The 20,786-nt window shown below is 35.0% G+C and overlaps 1 protein-coding gene across 5 annotated transcripts in view; it reads right to left on the bottom strand.

The window, feature by feature from the left end:
- The window catches only part of BRINP3 (BMP/retinoic acid inducible neural specific 3), a 208,921-nt gene that overhangs the window by 64,358 nt on the left and 123,777 nt on the right, over positions 1-20,786 (bottom strand). For all 5 annotated transcript variants that reach the window (XM_084527639.1, XM_084527642.1, XM_084527640.1 and 2 more), the window contains exon 4: positions 12,357-12,547. In XM_084527639.1, the coding sequence (XP_084383765.1) occupies positions 12,357-12,547 (191 nt within the window). The remainder of the gene's footprint in view (positions 1-12,356; positions 12,548-20,786) is intronic.

Genomic DNA, 20,786 nt, shown 5'->3' with positions numbered 1-20,786 from the left:
TCCCACTCTACTCTGTGTTGGTGCGGCCTCACCTCAAGTACTGTATGCAGTTCTGGGCACCACAGCACAAAAAGGATGTGAAACTGTCAGAGAGGGTCCAGAGAAGGGCTACAAAGATGGTGGAGGGCCTGGAGGGGAAGATATACAAGGAGCAGCTGTGGTCACTTGGCCTGTTCAGCCTAGAAAAGAGGAGGCTGAGGGGAGACCTCATCGTGGTCTACAGCTTCCTCACAAGGGGGAGTGGAGGGGCAGACACCAATCTCTTCTCTTTAGTGACCAGTGGTAGGACCCATGGGAATGGCGTCAAGCTGTGACAGGGGAGGTTCAGGTTGGATATCAGGAAGAGGTTCTTCACCAAGAGGGTGGTTGTACACTGGAACAGGCTCCCCAGGGACCTAGTCATGGCACAAAGCCTGTCGGAGTTTAAGAAGAGTTTGGACTACCCTCTCAGTCACATGTTCTGAGTTCTGATTTTTGTGTAGACTTGTCTAGAACCAGGAGTTGGACTTGATGATCCATGTGGGTCCCTTTCAGCTCAGGATATACTATGATTCTATGATATATCATGTATAACATATTGATACAGATAATATGATTCTTATTCAAAGTAGTCTAATATGACTGGCCAGCTTTTTCACTACAAAAATTATTAGAGATTTAAGACTTGGAAATCAAATCTCTGGCATTTATGTTTTAAAGTAAATGCATGTGTTGTTTGGCAAATATTATTTGTTAGGGAAAATATCAAAAAAATATTTATTATTAATTGCACTGGAAACTCAAATACCAAATTGGCTAAAAATAGTAAAACACAAAGCACTAAGTGTTAAATCTGTTTTGAAGTGTATATGCTTGCTGATATTTTCTATGTCATTTAAGTGAGGTGAAGGAGCAATGTTCATACTCAAAACAAATGTAAGCATTTATGAACTCTACCCTAATTGCAAGACTCAGAGTACTGGGTTCTTAATTTGATAAATGAGCTTTTATATCATCCAAGCAGTTTTGAGGACTTCATTTGTGGGATTCTCACAAGATACAAGAAATATCAGTAGCATTTGTCTCTTTGTCACCCAAGCAACATCTGAATTCACTGCAGGGTGGGGTGTTAAGGAAAACTTTGGGGGATTACATAAAACAGCATAAATCTCCAGTGGTCTGAAAAGTAAAATTTGTCATTTACTGTGATTAATCTTCATATGTAAATTACTCATAGAAACTTCTCCCACAGAGTTCCTATTTCTGTTCCAGCTGCCAGTCTTCAGGAAGAACTGCCAGTGTTTACAGGCTTGTTTCAGACTACTCATAGCAGAGAAAGCACCATCGAAGAAAGAGTGTAAAAGAAGGCATTTTATTTATGATACTAACTCGCTATGTTATCTTTCTGCAATCATGAGCTGATGGTAAATAGTTGACAGTAAATACACTGAACTTTTCTTTGAGGCTAAATTTTATGACAATGCAAATATTCACACAGTTCTAGATCTCTACTGTTTATCTACTGATCTCTGAGTCTCTACTGTGAATCATTTAGTGTAATCATTAATTTTACCTAATTTAAATTCAGATAACATTTTTTAAGCAAACAGAAAGCTTGCTGCTATGGTAGTGAGCATGGCTCTTGACAAATAAATAAATAAATAAAGATTCGGAAAGGTAAGGCATAAATGAAAGAAACAAAATTGCAGTTGAATTACTATTTGAAAGGAAAAAAAATGGTAAAAAATAAACTAACTAATCATAAACTCAGAGCAGTTTTCTCTAAACAGAATAAATTCCCCCCCCCCCCCCCCTTTTTTTTTTCCTCTGAGATCTAGTGTTTTCTGGATAATTCCATTCTCTTATTGCCTTTCTGCTATTGATTGGAAAGGAGAAGGATCGAATCCTAATTTCTCAGTTCAGTTGAAATTTATTGGAAATGTGAGTTGGTACTTGTGTTTTTGTTTGTTTGTTTGTTTGTTTTTGTTGTTTTTTGTGATGTGGTCTTTCAAATTTAGTTTGTCAAACTAATTGGAAAAAAAGACCATTTATTTCAAACTTAAGCCATGTCATGTATATACAGGTTAAGGACATATATGCCAGTATAAGGACTGGGAAGTTTTTGGTTATGCTCAACCTTAAATATAGAAACTTTTAATGTCACTCCAAGATTTGAAGATTGTGGAAACTACCTTTAGCAAATGAGAACTGGAAAAGATGTAGGAAACAAACTATATTTTCTTGGTATCCCTTAAAATTTCAATGCATATACAAAGAATCTTACAGAATAAATGCAAGCAAATCTATCCAAAACTGCTCAAATATCTCTAATTTTACTGTAACAAAAGACCATTGTGAAATGGAAAAACAAAGAATCAAAAAAAAAAAAAATCTTGGGAGGAGGGAAAAACAGCTGGGTGGCAAATTCCTGTATAGTCATGCCAATATCCCATATTGGCATATGAGATATCAATATCTCATATATTGAGAAATATGAGATCCTCCCCAGTATAAATCAACATTAAATTTGATGGAACATTGTGGAGTTGTACCCTGTTGTTTTCCATGTTTCTGACAGTGAAAATACCTTTGCCCCATGGCATTAAGGCTGTTTTCATCAAACTCTTCTGCTAAACCTTAACCCATTCACCATCTATAAAGACATGAATGAACAAACTGACCACTTTTTAGAAAGGTTCAGATAGTGACTGAGTGATCCTTGATATTCTTATTTGATGAAATAGACAAAGAGATAATATTAATATGCAGAATACTGCTCTTAGACTTAATCTCAAGGGGCAATGTTATCATGACAAAGTGGTGTGCCTAGATGAAAAATCCTTCAAATCAACCTGATTTGTGGTAATAGAAGGCCCTGCAAAATATCAAGGCCCATTCATTAGGCCTTGGATGCGGACAGATATTTCATTAATGAATTCATGTGCAAAAATTGTTTGGAGTACAGAATCTTGTCCAAGGACTTGTTTCATTCATTTCTTTCTGAACCTGATGTAAATGAGAATACCTAGAGCAAAGAATAATGTCATAAAGACAAGCGCATTTCTTCAACCAAAAAAGAGACCAAAAAAAAAAAAAATAAACAAAAAAAAAAAAGATCTTGAGCATGAAAATCTAGAAAGAAGTTCAGAAGAAAAAGAAATAAAAAGAAAAAAAAAATAAAAGGGAAAAAAAGAGATATCATAAGATATAGTATAGAACTGCTTTTACTATGTGCTGTAGGCACTTGCTAGCTTCCTATATTTTCATCAAGACCAGATCCTCTCCAGTGTAAATTGACACTGAAGTCATTGACAAGCTTTATTAAATTATCTTAATTAACTTTGCTAATTGTCATACCATTTTAAGCTCCTGATGCTGTGGAGTTTAAGAGTTGTAATGCATGAGTTATTTAACTCAAGAAAGAACAGCATAATATTTTACTCCTGTGTTTGTGTAATATAACAACTGCTTTCTACAAGATTATTTTTAATAGATAAATTTATATGGCCAAATGAAAAAATTTCAAACATAAATTAAAAATCAAAAAGCACAGGTCCTCATGTATATTCTAAAAAACAAAACAAAACAAAACAAAACAAAACAAAAAACACCACACATTTTAACATTATATAAATTTTGCTATGCTTTATGTGTATTTAGTGTATGCATTTCTTCCAATGATATGTATGGCTCAGTATTGCCATGAGTATTGTATTTCAAACAGATAACCAGATTTATAATAAATAACAAAGATTTATAAAAATAATAAAGTCTACTTAAATTCACTAAAATAAGATGGAAGAAAAAATATTAATGTACCTCTTCAATCCATTTCCTCTATTATCAGTACTATTTTATCATCACTTTACACAGTAAGTATTTAATTAAAAGACAAAGAAAAAAAGATGGAATGATTTTTATTTTCAAGGCTTTATGTACTTTGGAGAAGATATATTCCTTACAAATCTGCATACTAGGTAGGACACTGTATACCAGTGTCCTCTACTTTTAGGATTATTAAAACTGTTAGAACAAAATGAACTAGTATAGCTAATATGTTATAGTACATATTATTATGTATTATTATATATATTATTATTTTACTTTTCAGGAAGCAAATATCAAAGGTAGAATACTGCAGCTCCCTGCAAGAACATGAAATGTAGCTACTATTTTGTGGGAATTAGAGTGTTAATTCTGATAATCTGAAGAAAGAATATGAAAACTGGTTTGATAAATTAGGAAGATGATGGTTGAATTTGAATGGAAAAAACCCTGATCTCGATATTGATTTGTTCACAGAGAAACCTTGTTGACTTCATTGACTTCTATGGAGCTTATTTATTGTGTAAGATTGCACAATGCAAAATTACAAAAAAAATTTTTTTGAATGCTTGATTCAGCAAACAAATCTGTAGAACAATGATGAAAACACCATCACTTCAGACATTAAAGAGCTGAAAGCACAGTATAGCAATCACTTTATACTATAGAAAGTGTCCTTCCTGGATGAGTTTTTTTCTTAACAGCAGCTTCTGCCATTGCATATATTGATGTTGTAAACATTATAATGCATTGCTTGCATTATATAGTTTTGCTGTAAGAAATGTAAATCCGGCTGTAGTACCGTGTCAAATCCTGAAGATAGAAATAATTGTGAATTGCATGAGAATTCAATGCTGTAAGTCTACTAATCACTTGCCTCTAAAAGATTTAAACATGAAGGATTTTTCAGAGGTGTTTGTATCATTAAATTAATAAGATTCAAAAGGAAGACTAGATTCAAGTTTTAATTATAAAATCTAAAAGCAAAATACATGAAAATGTATTTGTAAATTTATGGAATATAGAATTTATAAGATATCTATATCTCCTCTCCCCTCGCCTCCCCTCCCCTTCCCTCCCCTCACCTCCCCTCCCCTCACCTCCTCTCCTCTCCCCTCACCTCCTCTCCTCTCCTCTCCTCTCCTCTCCTCTCCTCTCCTCTCCTCTCCTCTCCTCTCCTCTCCTCTCCTCTCCTCTCCTCTCCTCTCCTCTCCTCTCCTCTCCTCTCCTCTCCTCTCCTCTCCTCTCCTCTCCTCTCCTCTCCTCTCCTCTCCTCTCCTCTCCTTTTTCATCTTGTCTTTTGTTTTTCTCCCTGTTCCTCTCTTGATTAAACTACATAATTAATTTAACAAAGGTGTTCAGTTTTTTATGTTCCATTATGTCTATTCCTGGTATATTTTATTTTATTCTACTTTATTTTTATTTATTTTATTTAATTTATTTTTAAGACTGAAGAATAATTATCTAAAGTCTTTCCAAAGTATATATCATAACATCTCCATTATGTGCAAATTTGTTCCTTTGAGAGCATCTCATGATGTCACCAACTAGCTGGCAATGTTAGAACTTCTCTTACTCATTACTCCTCTATATGCTTTATTGAAAATATATTGAAACAGTGTAGTCTGTGTTAGAGGCTGCTAAAGCATATCCGTTTATGATTGTCATGTTGCAGCTGCTGTGATGCATGGTGTCAATTACGCTGAATATGCACTCCGAGATTATGTAGTAAAACATGACTGCATGAACTTGCCTGTGTGACTTCCCCCCCACCTTTTTCCTCTCACTGGGATAGCGAGGATCAGAACCAACTGAAGAGCTGACCTCCACATTACCTCTGAGGAAAAGCAGATGTGGAGTTTCTACTTAATTAGAACTCTACTGTCCAAATGAATTAAGGTTGTTTTTAATTTTATCACCTTAAACTCCTGAATAAGATCTGGCAATAAATCCCTAACCTTTACAGCTGGTGTATGCTTAGAATTAGTTTACGTCCCTACATAGCAGTCATTATATTTTGTAATGTCTACGGATAATTTGATCCAAAGATCTCCAACAGCTCCTAGACATAAATGTATAAAGCCTCATGTATTTCGATTTTATAATGAGACAAGCACAAATTCTGTGCTGTGCAGTAGGATGTGGTACTGTGATACCTTCAGAAAAAAATCTATCTTCAGAAAAAATCTATCTTCAGAAAAAAAGAAGGGATATAGCTGTAGAAATTCAGGGTTGTAGAAATTCAGGGCTGCTCCTGAGCAAATAAACCCTGTTGAGCAACATGATATAATTGTCTCAGCACATAATTATGGTACTGCTTTCAGGTCATGTCCTCAAAAGCTTCAAAAATTTTGCCATGAGGCAAGCTGTGGAAACAGTTACAGTTTGTCAGGAATTTAACAATGGCAGCATTTCCACTTTTGATTGCAGCAACTAGTTGAATCCACAGGAAACCACATTCAAATAGAAGGTATGAAAGAAAGATTTAAAAAAAAAAAAAAAAAAAAAAGCGGGAAGTATTTTCTGACCAAACAAAGAAACAAATAGTCTGGATTTCAGTCCGAGTTTTGACTGAGAAGCTAATTTGTTTAATTTCCTTTCTAGCAGTCCACTGTAAGACGGGGTCATTCATATATAATCAGATATATTTACCATCAAAATAGAGCCCTGTTCTTATAAACTAGATGTGTTTCTTATCTGTTCTACATATCTATCTGTTCTAGTGCAAATTTCATTCAGCAAGTGTTTAGCACATCCTCTAAACTATCTATGGTCCTATAAAGCTGTGTGCTCTTCTCAACATAGCATTTCCTCAGGGCAAATCCTACATTCAAGAGCAACACCAGCCAAGGGCAGGCAGTGATGCAAGCTAATTCTCACTAATAATGTCATTCCACTAATTGGTGGAAATGACAGTGGCTTCCAGTGAACAGGATTTAGGGTTGCTTATAGGAGTAAGAGCTTATACTGCTATGTATCCCCATTGTGTTACACTCAGAAAGCAGAAAAACGTTTGGATATTTTATTCATAGCCCTATCTACCCACCATTAAAAAGTCTTCTAATTAGGTGCTAGGAAAACAGATGCATGATCTCAGGGCAGTACACTGAGGTCATTCTGCTAGTGGGCAAAGACATAATACTGTCACAGAAGGTGCTAAGGAATCTTGTGACCTTCAAATGTTGTTTACACCATCCATCAATCAGTGAAGGAAAAGGTCAGACATACAGATAAGGGTTATTTTATAGTGCTAGGTCTCAGGTCATTTGACCTTCCCCTGGACATTCAGTTATGGTGAAATCTTCAACAGATGCAAATTAGTATGGCTGTACAGAGGTAAGGGCATCAGTGAGTTGGAATAGCTGAGAACATTGCTCATTAAACACAAACAGAAAGAAAACCTTTCCTGGCTTTGTCTGTATTATGCTTCCATAAATTTACAGGATTATATAAAACAAGAGGAGTACACACCCCATCATCCTAATATGCATGTTAATAGGGAGACTTAACAGCTGTCAGTGCATCTGAAGAGAAATATTCATAGGAAAAAGCTTCTAAAATGAGTATACAAGGGAAGTAATGTTGGATCTGTAATATTTCAAACACAACAGGATGTGCATTCATGTAAATGTGTATGCAAATTAGATGCAGCCCTCAGGCTCTTGGCGAGAGTCCAGTGATGCCCTTGAGGCTGAAAACTGTTGATTTAACATAGGAGCCTAACTACTTACACTAAAATGAATGCATTAAAATAATATTGAAAGAATGTATGTATCAGAGATTTTTAAATAAGGCAAATATTGATATAGGCCCTGGGTAGCTCCCATGAACATTTGATTTCAACTTGGAAAATCAGACTTGGTGTTTTTTCCTCTTTTTATGTGAAATAAACAATGTCTTGTCAATGTAAAAATGTGAAGCTTCAATCAGTTGTGCTGATGTCATTTTTTCTTGTTTTGATTTTTTTTTTAAGATAATTATGTCACAATCAACAAACCTGATTATAAATAGATTTGATTAACAAATTTGATTTATCAAATACATCTCTTGTACTCCTCTCATGCTGCACAGGAAAAGATTTTGGTCTGAATTATAGGTTTGTTTTTCACTACTTAAATAATAATTAGGCTTGAAGACTTTTAATGTTAATTCTCATTTCCCCCTTCCTAATGTTTTCCTTTCTCTGTAACATAAATGAGCATTTCTGACAGAAAACCTTAATTATTAAACTTATCAAAATCTTATCTTCCTGATCAGTCCCACAAAATAATGTATCAAGACCTGTAAGAAAAAAAAGAAAAAAGAAAAAAGAAAAAAGAAAAAAAAAAAAGATACTACATACCTCAGTGAATTTGAATTGAAAATATAAGAGTTGCTCAAGTATTAATTGTTTTAAGTAAATTAGGGAGAAAAATATTTCTGCCATTTTTGTTTGTAATATTTGAGAAAACAAATATATATCCATAGTGATATATACATATATGTATATTTTCTCAGAAGATTGATTGAGCTTGATTATTCACATCTAATATTTGACCTAATATTTGGCTCTGCAACTCAAGAGACTTAATGGATCCCTCTCAATGTCCCATCTGCAGAAAACTTAGACCTTAATCTGTGGAGGACGCACCAAAAGAAGAAGCTGGAAATACTAAGACCTAAATGTACAAACACAAAAACAGATATAGTTTGTGAATGGATGAATTACTCATTGCTGTCTTTACATTTGACTGAGCACTGCTATAGCACTTTTGAATGCTCATCGTTTCCTGTCCTAGACAAATCCATCTTTGGTGGTGCTTTAAAAGTAACTGAAAGTGCCCCTCTGCTCTTGGATGCTTAGTTTTTTTCCTTCTGCCTCACAGTCCAGTAGAAGAGAGAATATGTCTTTGCATAATATTATTGTGACTTTTTTTTTCCTTTTAAATGATCATTAAATCTTATTAATGTATTAGCAAGTTACAATGTAACCAAACAGAAAATATCTCTTTCCCAAATCAGTTAGCCTAAATGACAGATCAAATGAGTAAAAGGAAAAGAAAAATTGCAAGAAGAGGCATAGAATTAACATAGCAATTTGTTTAGGATATATATCATGGTGGAATTTGTAAATATCCTTTTTCATTTTATGAGAAAACATTTTTATTTTTAAGGGAAGAATGTGTCTTCATGATCTAATTTCTTGTGGAATATTTTTAGGGGTGTTACAGTCATCAAGACAGACATTTGAGAACACTACAAACAGAAAAATATGGTTGTGCACAGTTGTTTTTAACTAAAGCTGCAGTTTCAGATTGCCCATAGTTACAGGAAATGTGAAAAATAAACAAGCCAACAAGCACATATAGTATCAAATATCGTCTGATTGTTTTGGAAGTCCAAAACTCCACGAACACCTTTGTGGCAGAACATTAACATTGATAAAGAAACCCAAACGATTAAAGGTTGTTTTAAATTGCATGAATTTGCATGCAGATGTAATGCAGATATTCTTTGCACAATATAACATGTTAATTCATATTCATGAAAACACTGGAATTGTTTACAGACCAGCAGCCTATTTAATCACGCATCATGTCTCCAAACATGATCAGAAACCTGTTTCAAAAGGTAAAAAATGCACTACGGTATGTAGTTATATGATCCAAAGAACCAAAGGAAAGGATAGTTGTATCCCTTACCTTTGATTCTGGATGCTCATTTGCACACTGAAGCATTGTTTTTTATCCACAGTACTGTGTATTTTGATTTGTGCTTTGTCTTGCCTGTTCTGATTTTTTTGTTTGTTTGTTTCATTGAGGTACACATTCCCAAAAGGATAGCTGAGTTTTTCCTAGTAAGGATATGAGTAATATGAAGCATATTAATATTCTCAGTTCTTTCTTCCTAAATATAAACAACTCTTTTAGTAGGGTATAATCTAGTATACAGCATATTAAAAAGCCTTCCGGAATCTAACTAAAGTTGACTGATAAAAAGGAAGGGAAAACAAGCAATTCAAAAAATATCTAAATATCTAAAATATCTAAAAATGAAAAAATATCTATAAACTATCCTTTTAGTCTTTTTCTTTTCAATTAAATGAAGTTTTATGTACATGCAAATGATGTTTGAGACATGGAATTGCTACCTGGGAGTGAATCATAACTGATAGTGTCAAATACTAAATAGATTCTGAACGTATTATTTTTTGTTAATTAGTCAGCAATCAAAAAATGATTGTGTATTACTCAGAAAACTTATACATTTCACAATTTCAGGGATTTCTAAATGTGGGGAAAAAATCATCACCTGTTCCAATATGTTAGTATTGGATTTGTCAGAAGGGAGTTATAGTGAAGTGAGGGAACATTTCTTGGACTGCCTTTGCAAATCCCATTTTACCTCTCATGCAGAAGATTTGAGCAGGGCTTTGGAGAGCAAGGCAGACAAGGCTTCTGTGAATAAACCCATGCAGAAATTTACAGGCTAGGTTCACTCCCCTCCTTGAAGCAGTCTAGGAGGGGAAGGCACACAGATGGGTGATGGCCCTCCCTGTCCTCAGGTCCTGCAGGGTGTTACTACTGCCAGATCTTCCCCCAGGTATAACCGCAGGGATGGTGAGATCTGCAAGTCTATGGAAAGCCTGTTGTCTAACTCAGTTATCAGTATGTTTTAATAAACAATCTGAAAATATTCTATTTACACCATGGATCTGGACCGTTATTTCATGGCTTTCCAATGTAAAAACTGTAGTGTTTCAAAAATCTGTATGGAGAGAAAACAAAACAAAACAACAACAAAAAAAGCCTTCTCTGTCTGCTCCTGTGTTCAGTGCTCAACAGAAACAGGTTTTTATGTTTAGTTAAGTGTTCTAACAATAGAAATCTGTAATGCAAATATTCCCAATCTCAACGAAAGTAAGCTACAAAATGAGTGTTTCATGTGTCAGTACTGTTGCATCTGATGTGAAAACTGTTTTCTAGAGACCTGCTGCAGTCAATTACCCAAATTAGATTTGTGTGTGGACTACCACTTGCATTTATATCCATCTCATAAACAGTGGAGGTGTGTAGAGAAAACTTGGTCATTTTTGTGGTGTTTGTAAAAAACATTTGACATGTGGAATATTCATTACCTAAATCATTAGGAAGCAGGGTTTAATTTTGTATTATAGCACAGAATTGCTTTGAAAATGCAGCTAATAGGAGACATTTCTTTCAGAGATTGCTTTGCTTCTGCATTTCTATATTCTAGCACTTTTGTTACTACCTTTTCCTGATAATAAATTTTCTTAACAAAGAAGGAAAATTTTGCCTGTGCTTTGAAGGAAGCAGACTAGTTTTAAAGATTGCTGCAGCTCTGCGTAATGAATGTTGAGATTGCAGAGGTAAGTCAGATCAGAGGGATAGGTAGAAGGACAGTCTGCAGCAAGATTGTGTGATCCAGCAGGCAGCCACCGGATGAGACTGGACTCTGTGTTGGTTCTGCTGGGTTTTCATCTGTTATGCTTGAAGAGCCAAACACTGTCTTGCACCTGCAGATGACCAGCTCTGAGCTGAGGTTAGCTGCCATGATGGATGGGACAGGAGGAATATCCTCCATATAACAGACAAATGAAGTGGTTGCTGCCATGCCACAAGTTCTGCATGTATTCTTGTATGTAAAGGACCTGGCACTCCCAAGGAAGTAAATTTATATTTACTTAAGTAATAACTAAGGTAGCTGAAAAATACAAATTTGCTTCAGATGGTCTTTAATAAAGACCCTTGTTACCAGTGGTCTGATCCAATAAATGTAGTGGATTCTAAATCACATCTTACATTAAAAGCCTCATAATTAACATGCTTTCAACTGCAAGTTGCGTTTTGATTTGCTCTTCAATTCGGGAAATGGACTGAGAGCAGCTATTTCCAATAAGAAACATTCAGCTAAAGATTTGCTCAAAAGAACAGTTGTTGCTTTACATAATAGCTGCAGAGACACTGAATTTATCCAAGTATCCTCTAGTGCTATGAATGACATACTGCAGTCAGTAGGTTGGGTATTTTGACTGTACCAAAGCAGTTCTTGGCAGAAAATAGGATGTGCCTCCACAGTGCTGTAGAACCAAGAGCTCCATTTATACATATTTATTTGAAAGATCAGTAAAAATTAATTCATGTCAATCATAAGAGTGCACTAAACTATATTTAGAAAAGAAAAAAAAAAAAAAGTGCAAGGGAAAACATAAACTATATGTACCTGTGGGAAAAATATAAGTGGCTATAAACATAATTGCTGAACACACATGTACAGATTGTCTCAATGACCTAATACTTCTGTAAGGGACATTTGTAGCATTAAAATTATACAATGATCATTGAGAGTGCTATCTTTAGTCTGTCAGACCCACCTCTTAACAGTCTTCTTCATTATAAATGTAATGCTTTGATTCAAGTAAGAAAATGATTAGGACAAAATTTGTTATTTTCCAAATCAATCTTTTTTTACTAATCAAAACATCTCTCCTGAAAAGCAGGTAGTGAATCTGGAAACATGTCTGAAGGTTTCTATCAGAGTACTTCCCGTACCTTTATGGCAGTGGAGGCTATCTGGATGTGGTGGAGTCTGCGCAGAGTGCTGTCCCTGTCAATGAAGTAGGAGGCTGCAAGCTGATGCAGAGTCTCCAGAGTCACTGCAGAGCTGTTGGTGCTAGGATCACTTCCTTCTGATCTCTTGCTCAGCTTCCTTTTGTCCACAAAAATTGTGAGTGACTCCTCTCCTGAGTATGGAAACAGAAACCACAGCATTCATCAGTGACATCATCTACAGATTTTGTTTTGCCAGAAATAAGGTGGCAAGCTGTTGTTTTCCACAGCAGTTAGATAAACACCCTGCTGTCATACTTAGCTAGTTTAGTGCCTAAGCACATGAATGAGAACTTCCATGGGTCTAGTGGTCTGACCAGTGTTTATCCTCCCTCTCTGACATTTCTGAGAATTTATCCACCTTTATGAAAGTAAAAAACAACACTTTCTATTTTTTCCATATGAAACATCTCTGAAAAATCAACAGAGAATTACTGTTCTTTTCCTTTTTTTTTTTTAATGCCTTGTAAGAATAGCGACAATAAAATTGAACATATTTATACCTAAAAAGCAGTGACACCAGGGATAAATCTTCTACACTAATTCCAACTTTTTATATATAAATATTATGTACACTTTCAATCTTAATCATATAAAAATGTGTCTGTATACAAGGTTGATCAATACCTTCGTTGTTTTTTTTTTAGTATTTAATGTTAACATGAAATAAAATCAAAATAATTTTTGCATCTTTTTGTTATTTCCTTCTTTTGAAATATAAATCTCATTTGATTTCAGAAAAAGAAAGATAATACCTTCTTATAACCTTTATAAACTGTCAATATGTTTATGCTGTGTAATCAATTCAGCAATGATAAGATGCTTGAAACCTGATTTAACAGATCTCTTAAACCAAATTCATATCATGAAAAAGTATAAAAAAATATGTAATCAGAAGCTTAATCAGTTTCTTTAAAAGCAAGCAAACAAACAAACAAACAAAAAGGGTCAGGGGGTGCGGAGGGGACAAAAGTAACACTTTCCTAACTTCTAAAGCAGATTTGTTCTTCCAAAAGCAAAGAGAAGCTCCAGCATCTTAGGTTGTGGTTTTCTCAGTTCTATCCTCTCTAAATAGACATGGGCAAATACTTGAGTTTAGAAAATTTAATTCCCAACGGATAATTAAAAAAGAAAACAAAGCAAAATCTCATTCATTTAACTGAGCAGGTTCTTAAAAACATTTTAAGTAAAGAGTTACTGGGAATGTTAAATTTGTAAGGAATATTCTACATTAATTGTTTACATTGTGGATGTTTTTTTTCCTGTATTTCAGGCTAAACAAGAATTCATTCACTTTGTGTTTTATTTAGACAAAGCTCTTTTCTTCAGAAAATAAAATAGAAAAATAATTTATTGACTAATATTTTCTTCTGTGCAACTTATGTAGAAAGTAACTACTAAAACACTTTTCTCACTTTCCAAACCTTTATTTGGTAGGCAGCATTCTTCTGTGTTAATTTGCTCGAGTCAATAAATAATATCATTATACCTGTATTTTATGTGCTGAACAGCTCCACAGAATGCTGTTTCCTCACTCCTGGAAAGGAAACTACACTGATATGGCCTGACTTGCCACTCACTCTAGTTTCATTGCTCATGCATCTGCTATGGTGGCATTTTGCCCATTCAAGGGAAATGATGGCAATTTCAGATGGGCTTATGTGCCAACAAATATAGCTGTAGAGGGATACTGTGTAGGACAAAAATATGACATCTTATTTGAAAGGAGATAATTTTGGTGGTGAGCAATGTTAAATGAAGAACTCATGTCTCTATGCAGAACACATCTGCTGACACACACAGCTACTTCTGCTTGAAGAAAATTCATTTGTGTTTGGAGAAAGAGGAATGTGTTCATGTTAATCAATTTATACTGTTTCACAGTCTCTCACAAGTTCAGAGGACAGACAGGCTCTTCAGCCCATACACAGGCAAAACTTGTGTTATCCAGGATTCTCGTATCTAACTAAACCTTCCTGGCTTGCCCAGTATATTCATTTCATCCTGGAAGGGAAAGCTGCTGCCCAGAATATTCCAGCTGGAGTCTACCTCATTTTATTTGCCACTCTGTTTATGCTTCCCCTTCAGTAGTTTCCTTTTGGGTAATTTTTGTTTTGTTTTGTTTTGTTTTGTTTTATTGTGGTTTGTTTGTTTGTTTGTTTGTTTTGGTGCATGCAGTCATTGAAGCAGGTTTTAATTGCTTGAACTCCAAAAAACAGAAATCAAAACAGTCTCCAAAAGTAACAGGGTTTCCCCATCCAGTTACCTAATCTGTCTGCTCTAATAAATAGACATGCATTCACATTGTATTTAATTGATGCCAAAACCTCCTGCAAAGCAGACTAGGTTCATTTGGCAGGAGAGGCATAAGCATGTTTTATGAGCACAGGCGTGTGTGCCCCATTTTGCCACACCACCCTGATGTGAGATGGTGCGGGTCTTGTGGCCAGATGGGCCACTACCCACACTGGGATGTTGCCACCCTTCCTGCAGTGAGCAGAGGGATGGAGAAGCACAGAAAAGTCTCATGGCTGGTGCCTTGAGAGAAATTTGCCATCAAAATCTGCTCTAGGTTCCAGCACTGTTGGCTTTCAGTTATGCCTATGAAATAAAACCTGCCTTTTCAAAAGTTGCCCTGTGACACTAGTCACAATATGAAACGCCTTTCTGAAATGAAGAGCAATGGAGTGAGCTGAGATGGGAGCACGGGGCCATGGGCTTTGTGCAGTTTTTTGTGGCACTTTAAAGACACAGCTGTATCAGAACAGACAATACCACAACTCACAGGCAGTAAACACTAAATCAGAGGTCAGTACAGGCAATGCAAAAAAGGTGTAATTTTTCATTAGATTTCATTTGCTTTTTTTCTTTTTTCCAGGTGTCTCAACTAATGTATTTAGATTAAAGTGAATATTGGAAGCTCAATCAGCTTTCCACTGAAAATCTGAACAGTAGAAGGGGAAAAAAAAAAAAAGAAAAAAAAAAAAAAAAGAGGTTCTTTGTGTTTCACTGGGCAGTGAATAAACTTCTGGTTTAAACTCAGAGAGTCCTTTCGATTGATCTGTGTTAGAGATTAGTAGGGCCAGTGAGGCTGTTTCCATCAAAATCATATTTCAACAGAATGCTGATAAGCTTTATTATTAAAAGAGACTCTGTTTGTTTTTCTCCCATCAGAAACAGTTGCTCTTCAGGGGGTGAAGATCAGAGTAGTGATAAAAATCCTCCCATTTCCAAAAAGAACCTTGAAAAAGAACAGTGTTGTATGTTGCTTTGTTTTGTTTTCATTAGAAAATGTCAAGAAAAATAACCTTTGAATCTCTTCACAGCTATCACATCATCCTATCCTCATGGTATTGTTTGACCCCATACTTGCTGCAGAAGTTGCCAGTGGGTGCGTTTTGGCAGGCAGGATCCCCTGCCAGCATCCTACGCTCATCCCCAGCCCTGTAGTCTCTGTCCCTGCTCCATAACAGATATGTTTTGTTTCTATAACTGGATTGAAATAATTTTGCATGTTTGTTTTGATTTAGATCACATCAGATTACATTTCCCAAGGTTGAGTGAAGGCACACAGCTTGAGTGAAGGGGCCTTTGATGTAAAAATGAAGGAAGCTCTTTCTCCTCAAAAATCTCTGCATCATTCTTGAATGGCATGCCAAACTAATTCATCACTAATATTCTCAGGCACTGTGGTGCAATCAGATACATTTCAAAAGTATTTGATGTTCAAAAGGCATTTTGCATATTCAGGAAGTATTTAATCTTACAGCGCTGATATAACAATTGCTAGATAAAACATTAAAGTGGACTGAAAAACAAAGACCTCCACCATACTTTGTTACTTGGGCTCTACCATGTATCTGGAGAGTTGTAACAGGATTCCCTTTTGCACCCAGAACTGTTGGCTTTGTAAAGTAACACCATTGATTCATGTTTAATTACTGGGAGACAACTTGAATTTTAAATTTATTTAGGAAAAATTAAACCCATGCCTAAAGAAACTCTTCTGTCACACTTGAAACATGAATGTATTTATTTATTTATTTATTTATTTATTTATTTATGAATTAGTTATAGTCTGAAAATGGCTAAAAAGATATCCAGGCTTTAGCTAAAAATTAACTGTAGTTTTAGAAAACTATTCAAGGTTATGTATTTTAAAAACTGAAATGGATTATGGCAGGGAATACAAAGAAAAAGTGGTTATTCAGCACTGGATCCATACAACTGTGTCTTCTGTAGGCTCTAAAAGCAGTATTCTCTCTACTTCACGAAATTCAAGAGTCAGTCTAGTTCACTTTCTCAGGGTTAAAAGAGATAGCATAAAAACATTTGCTCATCCTTACAAAAAATCCTCACATGATCCAATGACTGGTTCAAGAAATTAGAAGACATATGCTGATGCTTTATTACCATGTAGCTGCTGCCACTGATACGGATATTCAGCTGGGGACTGGGGACTGACATTCACACTACAGACTGACCTTGGCACAATATATACTAATGTCCCTGTGAGCCTTGGAATTATACCTTATATTATAAGGAATTATACCTATACCTTAGCCTATATATTTCTTTCTTTCTAGGTTTATTTTGAAGGATTTTTACTTATAAGTTAAATGACTGAGTTGAGATAAATATTCTATGAGCTGTTTTTAAGAAATGAAATAAAATAAGTATGTAGAAATTTACCTAGACAAATAACCCTTCCATTTATATATGACTCCTAAACAGCAGTTTATAAATGGCATTCAGATATCAGAAAATAATTTTGTGTGTATCTTATTAATATATTCACGAATTATCTAAATTTTAAAAAATGCAAATAATCTTTTGCATAGTAGAATAGAATAATGCCATAACAACTGTAACTCAATAATATATATAAATCAATAATATAAATGTATATTGGAGTAAATGTATTTTGTTACACATAATAATACATCTTCATATGTTTTTAATTTTTAGCCTATTTTATGCTTCAATTATTTAGAGATTGTTTTCTTGTACCTACAACTTTGTAATGACAAAAGGATCACGTTCCTTGATGTTTTATATTTTCATGTGTAGACTGGGTAGTGATAGGAAAAACTAGTGATTCAAGCATCTTTCATCAATTCTTTACAGAAAATGAGGAAATGATAAAAATGAAAATAAAAAATAAAAAAATAAAATATATTAAAAAAAAAAAAAAAGAGAGAGAGAGAGAGAGAAAACTCAGAGCTGGATACATCTCAGCATTGTCCACAGTTACCTACTTGGAAGATACAGTTACCTACTTTTAAGTACTTTTTACATGTATGAATATACATGTAGATGTATCTTAAAAAAGATATAAAGGTCTTTGTTTTGTGCAGTTCTCAAATGTTTCTTGTTAAATAGAATACCTCAGTTACAATAGCTGTAATGCAATATAGTATTACATGTATATAAAACCATTGTTATTAAAAATCGCTTAGTACCACTAGAAAATCTATTCCTGTATGAATTACAGAACACACCATCAGATTAGTTTCCCAAACCTAAGCAGATGCTGATGGAAGTACACAGCTTCAAATACTATATAAATTAATGCTAGGCCAGATGTGTCATCATTTCTGTGGTTCAACTTAATAACTGCACATTAATTCCATATATACCATCTGTGAAATGATTTGATTATTTTCTTCCTTGAGCAGATAGGAAGAGAGAAAAAAGAGAATATATCGTTGGGCTTTTTTCTTCCCCTTAGCATCCATTATATTAAATTTCTAGGGGGGTTTGGATATCCAATAATAAATTTTCAAGGTTCTTTATCACATCAGTTACTTAAGACTGTACTCTCTCTTACTCTTTTTTCAATACTTTGTACCTTACCTTGAATGAAGTGACACAGAAAGCAAAGGTCATATCAGCAGTTAGTGTAAATTATCGTAAATACTTTAGAGTTCATTGAGATTCACTGATTTTCACCAACTGAAAATCTCTCCCATCTCTATATGCAGTGTAATATATTACTCAAGAGGAATACCAATCAGGGAAGGAAAATCTGACCCTTTCTTTTTTGCAGTTCACAGAATAGTATAGGTGTGAATATCAAATATGTTTGCATAACTGTAAACAATGGAGAGGACAAAAACAGGAGGTTGGAATTAAACTGATTTGCTCATATTCTTAAATTGTTGTAAAGAGAAACTATTTATTTTTTTTTTTTTTTTATCTCAAAGCTTTCAGAGTTATGAGAGATATTTCCTGACCAAAACAAGCAAATGCATTGATGGTCTGGTAATGAGCATTTTGAGCACTTGTCTGACAATAGGAGCAAAAATCTCAAACATTTGAAATTGCCCTTTAGCCAGTTGACCTCTAATGCTTTAATTTCGTAACAAGCTTGGCAACCTTCTGCAAATTTGTTTTTTTTTTTTAAGAGCAGTTGTGGTGTTCCAGATGGTAAGAGGACCCACTGTCTTCTTCTTGCAGAGCACCAGAATCAGACTCATTTCACCCAAATGCCAGGAATAAGACCTATAATTTCATCATAATGGGTCAGTTAGCTGTAATTTCCTCATCATCAAATCTACCCAGTTTGCTAAGCAACTTTGATATCCATATGTAAGAACAGTGTGAAACGTGGGATCCAATGACATTTTCATCCTCCTACACTTATTCCACGGTGGTGCGCTGGGCTTCACAATAATTTTCAGTTCTGTAACTCACTGCTCCATACTATTTGTTGTAAACCATTAAGGCTTATGGCAGCTAATACTTTTGTATATTATTCAGAAGGATGGACGTTCCTTGCACCGTGCTGTAGGCAAGCAAAAGCATTAAGTATAAATGCAGGAAAAAAAAAGGGGGGGGGAGAAAAATAATATTGTGTGTTGTCTCTCACTTGATGAAGAATCTGCTTAACAGCAGTGCTAGTTGAAAGCTGGTAAAGAATTCAGAACTACATTTAATGGAATCAGAGAATAATTTAGGCTGGAAGGAAGTTCAGGAGGTCACACAGGCTAAAGCAGTTCTAATTAGATGAGATGTTCAGGGATTTGTCCAATAAAGTCTTCTCTCACCTTCTAGGATGCAGATTACATGTATGAATCCTCTCTTGCCTCTCCTGTCAAACAGTCCTGGCCATTTTTGGATGGGTTGTGTAAATTTGCAATCTTTCTAAAGTAAGCAGGACATGTGTCGCTCTAGAAGAGTGGAGGAAAATGCCTCACCTACTAGTGATGGCCCAGCCCAATACAGCATCCCAATTTTTGTGCAAAATTGAAAGAAAATGAGCAGCCACAGCTCCCTTTGTCTGCAAATTGGATGCTGTAGACAGTCAATGCAGAAAAAGAAGAGGTTACTCCTATGCGCAAGCATGTAGATTCATCCGTGAACCCAATGCTCAATCATGGCTTTGGCTGTACAAACACTGGACTACAAAATGTTCTTCCATTGTGCAACTTGAACCTGCTCATTATGGATATTTGACTTTCCTTATGTCATAAACATATAAAAATTTCCATTTCATAGAGAAACAGTGAGAAATGTCTTTTTCCACATTAACTCGTGGCATCACGGAAAATAGAACTTCCCTAAATTCTCATTTCAGAATGCCCTTGAGGAGTATATTTCTGTGTTTGTGAATAAAGACATGGGAATGTCTCACAAACTATGTGCAAGGGTTCCCTTTACAGTCAGAAAGGGATATTCATGAAAGCCAAATGGTCACAAGGGCACACAAATCTTACCACAAGATCATTCATTTGCCAATTTTTCCTTTATGGCCATGAATACAGATGACTGGGAATTCATTAAATAAAAGAAATATGTGCACTCTGTTTGGTCTTCTGCTTTTTAGAAGCTGCATAGGTGACAAAGCTTTCAGAATAAAACTCATAATTAAAGAAAAAGTATGATTACATTATTGAAATAAAATAGATGACGTACATGTTAAAATATGGACAAGCATCTCTGGGAATTTCCATTCAATCTAGCCCCAAAACAAGAATGAACACTTACAGAAAAGTATAGGGTTATTAGCCTCCTTATGAAAGCACTCTTAGAAATTACTATTTTCCCATAATTATTTTAATAATTGAATTTTTCAATGTATTCAGCACCCATCCAATGATAATGGAAGGCTGCAGGTGTGTCTGAAATTATGCCTAAAACTTAAGGCTAGACACTTAAATCAAAACCTTAAACATTAAGCTTAGGCACAGTCCTAAGGTCAACATTGTCTCCTTGTAAGTAGTACACTTTTGCAAGTATATGGCAGCTACTGCATTTTAGGGGCTTTCTGAGATGGTATTAAGAGAGAGGAGAAAAGGGGACCCTACCCTGGATTCCCTGCAGGAAATCCTATGGGTTTGTGGATCAAATTTAATGTTTAAGATGAAATTG

The sequence above is a fragment of the Aythya ferina genome (assembly GCF_964211825.1).
Source record: "Aythya ferina genome assembly, chromosome: 8".
NCBI classification, from domain to species: domain Eukaryota; kingdom Metazoa; phylum Chordata; class Aves; order Anseriformes; family Anatidae; genus Aythya; species Aythya ferina.
This window is presented reverse-complemented; position numbering and strand designations above follow the sequence as displayed.